The sequence below is a fragment of the Colossoma macropomum genome, unplaced genomic scaffold (genome assembly GCF_904425465.1).
Source record: "Colossoma macropomum unplaced genomic scaffold, Colossoma_macropomum, whole genome shotgun sequence".
NCBI classification, from domain to species: domain Eukaryota; kingdom Metazoa; phylum Chordata; class Actinopteri; order Characiformes; family Serrasalmidae; genus Colossoma; species Colossoma macropomum.
This window is the reverse complement of record NW_023494802.1, coordinates 29,057,104-29,068,547: the sequence shown is the minus strand read 5'-3', so window position 1 is coordinate 29,068,547 and position 11,444 is coordinate 29,057,104. Positions and strand designations below refer to the sequence as shown.

The window sequence follows — 11,444 nt, the reverse complement described above, 5'->3', positions numbered from 1 at the left end:
CAAAATGGAGTTTTTTCCCTCGCAACCAATCACGCTCCGTTTTCAGGGATCTCGAGCTCGCTTTCTCCAATAGGGACGGTCAGCTCCGCGCTCATCTGCATATGTTCGCTGCGTAATAAAAGTGGACGTTTCTAACAAACGGAGAAAACAAAAGACGCTTTTTCTGTGAAAATTCCCAAATTCAAACTCGAGTCAAACTGAGAAGCAGTGGTGCTTCTAGTTGGGCAATCCTAAAGTGCAGAGGCTGCTACCTCTCAACGTTGATTACAACTAGAAACTTTATACTGGTCACTTAAATCTAGGAAAATGTGCATATTTTGTCGTGGCCACAAAATATTAGCTGGTGGCCTCAATATATTAATGTGTGGTCTCAATATATTAACTTCTGACCTCAATATACTAATTGGTGGCCAATAATTTAATGTATGGTCTCAATTTATTCATTTGTGGCCTTAATGTATTAATTGGAGGCCTCAATATATTAATTCATAACCTCAGATTATTAATTGGTGGCCTCAGTATATTAAATGGTGGCCTCAGTGGCCTTGTGGCCTCAATATATTAATATGCGGCCTCAATATATTAACTCGTGGCCTCAATATATTGTGACCTCAATATACTAATTGGTGGCCAATAATTTAATGTGTGGCCTCAATTTATTCATTTGTGGCCTCAATGTATTAATTGGTGACCTCATATTAATTCATAGCCTCAGTTTATTAATTGGTGGCATTAGTATAATAACTCGTGACCTCAATATACTAATTGGTGGACTCAATAATTGAATGTGTGGCCTCAATATATTTATTTGTGGCCTCAATATATTAATTGGTGGCCTCCGTATATTAAATGGTGGCCTTAATATATTTTGGTGGCCTCAATATATTCATTTGTGGCCACAAAATATTAGCTGGTGGCCTTAATATATTAGTTGGTGGCCTCTGTATATGTGTTTTCCCCACCCGCTGGCTAATGCAAAAGAGGACCAGATAGTTAAATTACTAGGAAACCAAATATCACATCAGTGGCTAAGCTAGAAGTCAGGATTGCTTTAAGGCTGTGATGATTGTATGACATATTTGTGTAATGCTTGCTGAGTACTGTAGTAAAAAATTGTGAATTTTAATCCATTTGGCTAAATTAGGCTGAAGAATGCAAAATTGTATTACATTCTTCAGTCTAATTAATTGCAAAATTGTGTTACAGAATACTCTTTAACACAACTAATAGCATATTAAAGCTAGTTAAAGGCTAGAATGCCTCTTAAATGTTAACTGGCAAAATGTTTCTCTGGAAAACAATACATGCGGAAACAATTTTTTTTTTATTAGAGTTTTATTAGAGAGAAAAAACTGCTAAGCACAGTGACACTTTTCAATCTAAGTAGTCTGTGGGAAAACTCAAATACTCTGGAAGGCATTTGGGGTTTCAGCCTCCCCCTATCAACACTGATTAAACTGCTAGTGAAACCCACAGAAACTCCACCCAAACTCCACCAAAAGCCTTTTTCTCACTTTTGGGGAAGTTGAAGTTTAGTAAATCAAGTCTCTGTGAAGTGCTGTGCAATATGTCTCCATCTGCTGGAGAAAAGTAAACTATCAAAAAGGCACTTTGAGCCCAAACTGGCAAAATCAAAAGACACAACATACACAAGTTAATATTGCAAATTATGTCACTGTTTATTTATATCATTGACTACTCAGAATGAACTATATGAACATATTGTGGTAGCTTACCAAAGATATAAGGAAGCTTACTACATCTGGGATGAATGTGAAATTTGGAAAAAATAAAATAATAATAAAAATAAAAAAGTACCTCAAAACACAATAAATATAACCATATCACCAAATACTCAGAAGAAATATATAAGAGCAGTTTTCCTACACACTGATTTATACATAAGTGCTTACTTTTAATGCTGTCAGATTTGGCAAAGAACCGCATGGTAAAAATGAAATGTGAACTTTATATTGGCCACATAAATGTTAGGATGGTATATGCATATTTTGGCTTATTAAAGATATTCAGCTAAACTATTCTAATGTTTACCGTTTCTTTGTAGGTCCTTGTGAACATGAAACTCACTAACAGCTACATGAATATAATACAGTGAGTTTGAACAAGGCATAAATGAAAAATGAAAAGTGAAAATATAATAAACAAGTGTTACAGAGCTTTTCATCCTAAAAAGTAAACGTTGTAGCTTCTATAAATTGGATATACAGTGCTATAAGAAGCACACACACAAAAAAAATGAGGCAACAAAATGAATGCACATCAGTATTGCTTTGGGGTTTAACGTTATTGGGACACAAACTTTACCAGACTGTGACCGTACAGTCACTGTGTGGCCTGATATTACAAGCCTACACAACTCTTCCCTTCTTTGTAGATTAAGGCAATACTTTGCTGAAATGTAACACTGGATTAGTGTTAAAACAAGCCATATGAATGGTTTGTGTGAGCAATGTTTGCACAATTAAATGGTAACTATAACTTGTACCAAAGGACAACAATAGGCATGGGTGATATTTTTTTGAACGGAATAAAATCAGATTCTCTCACGACATTCAGACAGACAGTAATTCATTAATGCTTTATGAACATTCACTTTTCGAGCTTAGTACTCCTTAATTTGATAGGGCCAGTCCAAAGCCATCACCTCTAGACACATGACAAATTTCAGAAAAATAAAACTGACCCTAATGGTCACAACAAAAATGCGTTTCAAAAGAAACAGAGGCGGGCTGACTGATCGGAGGTCAGTAGCAGTAGTAGAGCTGTGAACGCAGGCTTCTGTAAGAGTCCTCAGCCTGCTCGCCTTCGTAAAGCATGGAGTCAGGCAGAACTACACCCTCCAGAGGGTCCGGCTGGCAGAACTCCACCACAAATTCCTCCTCAGCCTCCAGCAGGGTTCGCGCCCAGGCTGACATGTCCAGCCGCCCGGCCACCCCGCCGTACTCCTCAGGAAGGACAGAGCGAGGAATGACCCGGTGCAGGGACGAAAGATCTGAGCCATGTAACACGTACTGCAAGGAAGAGAAAAGCTGGTTGTGATACATTTTTTACTGGTCATGATGGCGCATACAAGTAACTTAAGGTGACCAAACAAGTCATAATTACATAATCTAAATTTAGCAATGCGGTTGCAAATAAATAAGAGCGTAAATAAATAATCACTGTGAATTACCCTTTCAGCCATCTTCTCTTTCAAAAAAGGCTTAATTATTGCAAATATGCCCTTGAAGATGCGCGGCTCGTTGATGATGTTTACAGCCTTTATTCTGATTGGAAATCCATCCTGAAATGAAAGTCAGCTGATTAGTGCTTCATGAGAGGAAATGTAATGTTTTTAACTGATTTCAAAATATATTCTATAATTTAAACGTCTCAGTGCATCACATTTGCGTCGGTGCCGATTAGCAGACTCACTTGAAGAATGCTAACAACTTTCTTTGCCAGAAGCGGGCCTGGGTTGGATGCTTGAGATAAGCCAACTCCAGTGTAATCCACCAGAATGACGATTCCATTCACTTGGGTCTCCTCAGGTTGAATCAGCTTCTCTAGCGTCAAATAAATGGCTCGTATGTTGTCCACAAATGGGTAGTCATTTGGTTTCCACTTCCCTATGCAAATCAGAGCAAAAGAGTTCCTTGAGAGGTCTTATTACAGTGCAGAAACATATACTATAAGACTTAAGAGCAGAGCTGCATAACATGGACAAAATAAAAGTCCATCTGAGGCAGGTTAGGATGTTCACAGCAAAGAATAAAAATGACCTCCATGACCTCAGCCTTATATGATATCAAAGTACTGTTTGTTCTAGGGTTCTTTAGTAAAGGCAATGGTTATATACATGAAGACCTGTTTGAATGGTTACATTTTGACTGAAAACCTGTTGTACATGTCTTTTTAAAGAAAGAACCACTTAAAGTGGGCTCTATAGCACCCCATTCCACTACGGTTATAAGTCATAAAACATTTTTGGTACTATTTACAACGCTGCTTCAGTGTACACTGTACAGCTCTACCAAAGAGCAATTACTAATTCTGATACTTCAATCGTTAATTCAACCAACCTGGCCGTAAGCACAGGATGTAGCGGCCTTGAGGATCTGGTCTGGGCAGGACGGTGAGGAAGCCCAGATCCAGCACATGCTTCACCGAAGAGGGCTTCAGGTCCTGGAACACCTCAGGCCAGGCTCTCCTGCTGCCATGGTAGTTCAGGAGTAGCTGCAGGGCTCGGTCATAATCGAACTTCCTGGCTCTGAGGAAGCGCAGGAGAAAGGCATCGTCCAGCCGTGTCCTCAGATTGGGCTGCTCTTTCAGAATCATGTCTCGCAGCGCTTGCACATCTCGGAGCCTCCACTCCGGCTTCTCCTGCAGCTCCTCTCGAGCCTTGGCCACCAGCTCTGGGGTCAGAGTGCAGGAGTAGATGGGTGGAGGAGGAGCAGGGAAGCCCACTCCTGCCACCTGCTCCAGTGAAGGGCCGGCATCAATTTGACCATTCTGATCTGCCATGGGCTGCTTGTGTACCTGGCAGAAGGTAAAAGTAATTGAACTTGTTCAGGCAATAACACTGTGCATACTCCAACATTACAACAAGTTTATTTATCAGGTTACAAACACACTCTACAGTTAGGAAACTGATCAAGACAAGGCAGGTTAATATATACATTTTGTATAAGCTGTCCTAAATGAAACAAGTGTTCCAAAGAGCTGCTAAACTAACTAAACAAGTAGCCAAAGCTAATAACAGTGGCTAGTTATCGGGCTAATAGTCTCATCAGCGGTAACACTGTGGCTTAGAAGGTCGCACAAACACATAGCCAGTAAAAACCTTAACGACCTGGACATACACGGCTGCAGCAGAGAATTATTATTTTTTTATTCCTCATCATATTTTAACCATAATAGGTTACTAACCGAGCGCAGTGATAACCCACCTGCCAGGCAAAACCGCAATCAGTTCCGTGTACAGGAACAGCGCGCTCTGCCATTGGCTAGTCTTGGTAACGTCATCGATTACATCAGGCTCATCGCTCAGTCCTGGGTTGCCATGTCGTAAGAAATTCCGGTTTGTGCACGGATTTGAATCTCATCACATCAGAATATCATGGTCTAAATAGGATGCAAATATAAACAAATATAATAATATGAATTTGCTGTGGCGTGACGTTTGTTTCAGTTTTGTGTGGTCAAATATCAATGCATTGTTGTTTTTTTTCCCCTATCTCTCTCTTTAAACGCTAATGTGTCGAATAAGTCTGATATGTCTTCTGTAAAATAAACGTGTTTTGGAAGGACAGGCCCGTTTCAGCCACTGAAGAAAAATATATAGTAATTTAGTAAGTCATTATGAGAAAGATTATTAAGATCCTTAAATTTGACTTAGTATCTCATAATTATGCCTTACTATGTCAGAATTAGGACACAGCATCTCATTTGTGTGACTTGATATCTCATAGTAATGAGATCTGATAATTGTGACTTAGTATATTATAATAATGGGAAAGTATCTCATAATATGAGAATAATAATGTTTCTCATAATTATGAGAAAGTAAGTCATAATTATGGAAAACCTTCTCATTATAATGACTTACTAAATGGCCACATATAACATGACCGTTGTCCTCTCTTTGGGGATTAATGAAGTGTAATCTCTCTGAAGGGTCTGCCCGCAGTGTTCGGGTACACAGTGAAGCTCTGTTCATTTTTAAAGCTCACAGTTCGTCACACTGTGCACTAAATCACATCGACAAGTCTACACGACCTTAGCGAAGACCTGGAGGCGGTGATTTGTTATTTACATGTAAAGAGTTACAGGTTAATGAATCTGTCATTCTCTGTTATCAGAGCCTAATAGAGCGAAAACAGCAGGAACTCACACTAAAGGCACGATGAAGCGTTGAGGACTGACTCACACGGAGAAAGAGTTTTTCTGCCCCCTAGCGGTCATCACTGAGTATGACGGAGTCCTTTAGCAAAAGCAAAACCACGTATAAATAAAGACAAAGAAAAGAAAAATAATTACATCTGTTGAAAAATGTTAAAAATTAAATATTAGGCTTAATAATTGGCTAAATGGTTTCAAGAGAAACCACTGGTTTCAGATAGAAAACTTTTAGATCTCATCATGAAACCATCAAATGTATTTAGAATCAGCCATTGTTCACCTGTTAAACCATTTGGATAATTTACACTGTGATATCAACCAATTAAAAAAAGCCAAAAACACATTACAAAACCATCAACCAACCAAAACACTTAATGGATTCATGTTCCAGCTCACCCCAAAGTAGGGTTGAGGTCAGGCCACTGGGATTCCTCCACAACAAACTCTTCAAATCATGCATTTATGGACTTTGTGCACAGTCATGCTGGGACAGGACAGGGCCTTCCCCAAACTGTTGTCACAAAGTTGGAATCATGTTATTTTCTTTAAATGTCTTTGTGTGCTGTAGCATTAACGCTAACAGAAAGTGAAGCATGATTCATCACTTCAGTCTGCTCCAGTCCAGTGGATTCTCTTTACACCACACCAGCTGATGCTTGGCATTGCGCATAGTGCATCTTAGTCTTGTGCGCAGCTGCTCAGCCATGGAGACCCTTTTCATGAAGGTCCTGATACACAGTTCTTGTGCTGATGTTGCTTCCAGAGTCAGAGTAAGTAGTGAGTGATGCAGCAGAGGATAAACAATTTTTACAGGCCACACACTTCAGCACTCTGTGGCCCTGCTGTGTGAGCTTGTGTGGTCTACTGCTTTGAGCTGTGGTTGCTCCTAGATGCTTATTTCACAATAATCACACAGCAATAATGGGCTCAGAAGTACTTGGACAAATCATTGTCAGTAAACATCATTCATCACTGCAACCAAATGCAATTTAAGACTGTACTATGCACAACTTCTCTGGGCTCAAGCTCCTCTGAAATGGACTTATGTGCAGTGTATTGTGGTCTGACAAGTCAATCTTTCAGATTGTTTATGGAAATAATGGAAAACTGGGCATTTTAAGAGAGTTACATTTACCATTCAAAGTATTCCAGTCTACAATTTGTACTGTATTTAACTGAAATTCTTCACTGTTTATAACTCATAAATGACATAAATGTTACATTTGTGTTCTCCAATTTGTTACCAGTGTAAAGATCAAAAGCCAGGGCCTGTCATGGTATAGGGATGCGTTAGTGTGCATGGCATGGGTAACTTACACATCTGTAAAGGCACCATTAATGCTAAAAGACATATACACATTTTGAAGCAACATCCCAGCTAACATGTCCATGTGGGCCCCATGTGGGTTTTAACTGGGCTGTGTGGGTTTTACCCAGGCATGGCCTTGTAATGGGCTTTTAGATGGGCTGTATATGCTTGCATAAGTTTAAGTTGAAGTATTTGCTGAATGATTCATTGAACATTGCAACATACAAAGTAAAATATGTGACTTCTGGATTTCTGGACAAATCTTTTGGGCCCCAAAATGGACTGCATATAGGGAGCCCAATTGGCAGCCCATTGTTAACCCATTTGGGGCCCACGTGGGCATGTTGGCTGGGACATGCTGGTCTTTTTACAAAAAGTATACAGGTAAAAAGTCACAAGTCATGACATATTGACCGTTCATGTCACAATGAGCATGTTATGTGCTCATGATGGCAGAAGACTGGTGAACTATTAGCCTTGACAAAATGGAAGCTCATTAATGTATGACAGATAAGAACAGCTACATCCACTTCCACAGTGATCCTCCGCAGGTCTCAGGAGGAAGGCGCCTGGCTTTTTCTTAAGTTATCTGGAATTGTTTTATGACATTTATCAGTCCAATACACACCTAGCACTAAATCCTTGACCATGCTCTGCCACGTAGGCTGCCACTTTTATCATCTTGTTTTAAAGCATTTTTACTGCCGGGAGATTAGGAGATTATAAGGAAACTCCTCCCATGTCAAATAAGTTCAGTGTTTGGCTCTCTTTTAACCTTTTAATATTTTTGATGCATTGTGACTTGGTTCTCCTTTATCAACATTGAGTGGAGTAATAATGATTTGCAAACAGCTGGCCAAAAAACAGCCATAAGAAAGCCATAAGTGAGCGGTCCGCATTTTGTTTTAGGGTTAGCTCATTTTGTTTAACCGTCTGCAAACATTGCAACATTAACTAACATTAAGATGTTGCTTGAACTGGTCAGCAAAATCAACTACAGTCACCTGAACAGGTTTTGTTTGCTTATTTGTTTGGCTCTGACTAAATTAACTAAATTATTAGGGCTGTCACTACTAATTATGTTAGTAACTGAGTATAAAGCTACTTTGAGGCAGTGATTTTATGAACGTTTCACGTTCATGCACATCATAGCAGCTGACTACAGAAATCCTGTAGCCCATGTCCCACTGCTTGCTAATTTCCACTAGCACTAATCTCCATGTTATGCTAGCACCAAATTAATGGTAGTGTACACTGACTCCCAACACAGGGTTTAATATTACTCAGACTACTTACAAATGGACATTTGAAGCTTATAACTGACACTTAAGTGGCATATTCGTGAATTTGAATGTTGCATATGGTGAAAAACCCCAATATTATTTGAGTAGCCTGTTAGCCGTCTGCCAAGTTGTTCAGTCCAGACGTAATTAAACAAAGCCTTTTACTTCACATACATGCAATTTGTAACAACAAATTTAACTTAATGTATATGAAATTTAAATGCACTAAAAACATATGTGCATTTGTGGGATCCTGCTGGTATGGGTTTCCTCTCTTTCAGTGGTGCTTGTGGAGAATTTGCAAATAGTTATAATGACCTGCAGACACCCTGTTTGTCAATGAAATAGCAAACTAATCTTTATGCTGATTCATGGAGAACATGGAGAACATTCGTGGCAGCCCTAATGAACAAATTAAGAAACACATGGCAAAAAATACTATACATAATATAAAATAAATAGGCTGCACATGTTTATGTAAAAATATAACCTTGACATTTAATATCAGTTCACACTGCAAGGTTGAAATCATCCTTCTCCCTGAAGGTATGGCAAGGCACTTTTTTTGCTCGCTGAGAAGTCACCAAACAGCAATGTCTACACTAACACATACAAACATATGGCTATCTACTTCAGTGACAAACATCCAAACCCTCTTTGCTATTCTCACAGAAAATAGATGTCACTCCTTAGTGATGGAGTCCTGGGGTAAAGCAGTATATTTAAACATTTGTTTCCATCCCAATAGACATAAAGACTGGATATCTGGAACATATGTATTATTTTATAAAGTATGTCACAATATATATTTTCTGTTCACAAGAAAAAGCAGAAGCCATGAGATTTACATTAATCTATAATACATCAGAGGAAAAAAAACAAGATGCATATAACTCTGAACACCTAATAATGAGCAGTTTACACAAATTATAAAATTTCCAAGGCACAAACAATGTCATGTAGCCTATTCTTAAGTACTGTAGAAATCAGTCAGGTCACGTTGGTCATTAAAATACTGTACAACATAAACATCTAACTCTTACCAAGGCCTTGTTGTAACATTTATTATTCTTAAAATAACAATATAAACTCTGCTAACCATCCTCTCCGACTCAATGAAATCTGTCTCCAAGGGGAGTATAAATATGTTCCACTAGTTTAGAAAGACATTAGCCTATAAATGAGGATGAAATTTGTAAAATCAGGCTTCATCCACAGTATAGTTACTGTTCACTCCTGAGGTCTTTGACTGTTCTTCTGGCCTACATGCCATTATATATGATAGGGGTTTTCGTTTGTTGCTCACTTTTAGTTTTTACAAAAAAGGAGGAGAAAAACCTGAAATGTACTTTACATTATGCCGTTTTGCAGATGCTCATACCATGAGCACATGCTTCACAAAGAGACCAATGCAAATTGCTACTGAATGTTTTGCTAATGGCTACTTCAAAATTATAACTACCTAGTTTTGTCCAAGGATCTATGAAGCAGCCTCTTGTTGAAGTGTGGTTCGCTAGTGCTAATGCACAATACACCATATTCTTTGTTTCGTGATGGCATTCAGATGGTCTCTTGCTTGGTGATTGTGGGCTGAGGGATGGCCGTTGGCTGTTTGGGCACTGTCGCTATGACCCCCTGGGCCAGTTTGTAGTGCTCAGAGCTGGAGGCTGGTGGAGGAGAAGGGATTGGAGTTTCAGGAGTGGCTGTGGACACAAAAAGCGAGAAGATCCCATTAAAAAAACAGGAGCATGTAAGGATACATCTAAACTTCCACGAACCAATGTATTCGGCAGAGCAGGATAACATTGGAAAGAAAGAAACCATTGGTTTGACATGCAATAAGAGCTCTTGTGAAATTTCTGAAGGCATTAGGAATGGTAGGAAAGAATAACAGTAGCTTTCTTTGACCAAGTAAGCCTGATTAACTCACAAAAGGATTACTCCAGCAAGCTTGTTTGTCCCTTCAGTTACCTGACTCTGCCTCAGAGAGTGGGCTTGTACACTGAAGAGAGCACATCTCTAGCCAATCTGTGTTCAACCTGGTCAAGGTTTGGGTTCAGGAACTTACACATCTGTCCATTGTGAACTGGAGTGGCCATGCTGGCAGTCACAATAACATTGTTGCTGAGGTGCTCCTGGACCAGGTGTGGGTGTAGAGATGGAGGAGCATGGGGGGCCTCGTTTGCAGAGCCTAAAATGGAAGCGTATAAAGGTCATCAAAAGTTCAGAATGGGGATTGCTTTTCCCTTTAGCGTTGCTTTATACGCCATATCCATATTTTATTCCCCCCTAACAAAACTCTCCACAGCAATGACCAACAACATTTATAATATTACAAGCTAAGCTAAATATTATAATATTATAAGCCATGATAAATGCTGGTTATCATACAAGACAGTTCACAGATCTCGCTGTATTCATTGCATTCTCTTCAGTGGGCACGGTTGCCAGTTCCAGCAAATATCTCCAGCCCAAACTACGACTGCATATTTAAACCACACTCCCATAGTGTGTAAATCTCACACATGGATGGAAAGAAAATATGGCTAATTGAGATCTTAAGTGATATCACATTCATCAGAAGGGGATGGAAAATAAGAAAATGAGAGGTCATTTTACAAACCGGTGAACAGGTTCATATTCCATGAAGAAATCCTTAACTAGGTATATTCGTATTGTAAGCATTGTTATCCTTACCTCCTAGAAGCATCTCCTGGAGGAGGTTGTCTATCTTGGCCATCCCAAACAGCTTAACGAACTGGATTTGCTCAATCATCTGCCAGGTGATGCTCTGTAGCGTAGGCAGGAGGAGGAGAAGCTCTCCGAATCGTCCCCTCGAGTCGTACTGCCGGTCGTTGATGTAGTCCTCTAAGCTAACCTGCACCTGGTACCGCATCCGTTTGATCTTGCTTGGATCACTTAGACCTTTGGCATCTAGCAGTGAAGAAAGG

The 11,444-nt window shown here is 39.5% G+C and overlaps 2 protein-coding genes across 5 annotated transcripts in view; both read right to left on the bottom strand.

Moving 5' to 3' along the window:
- Nucleotides 1-1,654: 1,654 nt before the first annotated feature.
- On the bottom strand, nt 1,655-5,032 carry ttpal (tocopherol (alpha) transfer protein-like). Of its 2 annotated transcripts, none has more exons than XM_036592329.1 (5): nt 4,950-5,032; nt 4,083-4,539; nt 3,436-3,629; nt 3,194-3,304; nt 1,655-3,032 (listed from the first exon to the last, which is right to left on the bottom strand). In XM_036592329.1, exons 1-5 carry the CDS (start codon nt 5,001-5,003, stop codon nt 2,766-2,768), a joined length of 1,083 nt encoding a protein of 360 aa, XP_036448222.1. In that variant the 5' UTR covers nt 5,004-5,032; the 3' UTR covers nt 1,655-2,765. The 2 variants fall into 2 exon arrangements, with proteins under 2 accessions (XP_036448222.1, XP_036448223.1); XM_036592330.1 differs by having other exon boundaries at nt 4,930-4,977.
- A 3,608-nt stretch (nt 5,033-8,640) lies between these two features.
- hnf4a (hepatocyte nuclear factor 4, alpha) overlaps nt 8,641-11,444 on the bottom strand; it is a 34,932-nt gene continuing 32,128 nt past the window's right edge. For 2 of the 3 annotated variants that reach the window (XM_036592102.1, XM_036592100.1), the window contains exons 8-10: nt 11,191-11,427; nt 10,562-10,684; nt 8,641-10,196 (exon numbers count right to left, since the gene is read on the bottom strand). In XM_036592102.1, coding sequence (XP_036447995.1) covers nt 10,054-10,196; nt 10,562-10,684; nt 11,191-11,427 — 503 coding nt within the window. In that variant the 3' untranslated portion in view covers nt 8,641-10,053. Of the gene's footprint in view, nt 10,197-10,464; nt 10,685-11,190; nt 11,428-11,444 lie in introns of all 3 variants that reach the window. The other variant, XM_036592101.1, reaches the window with a different exon arrangement.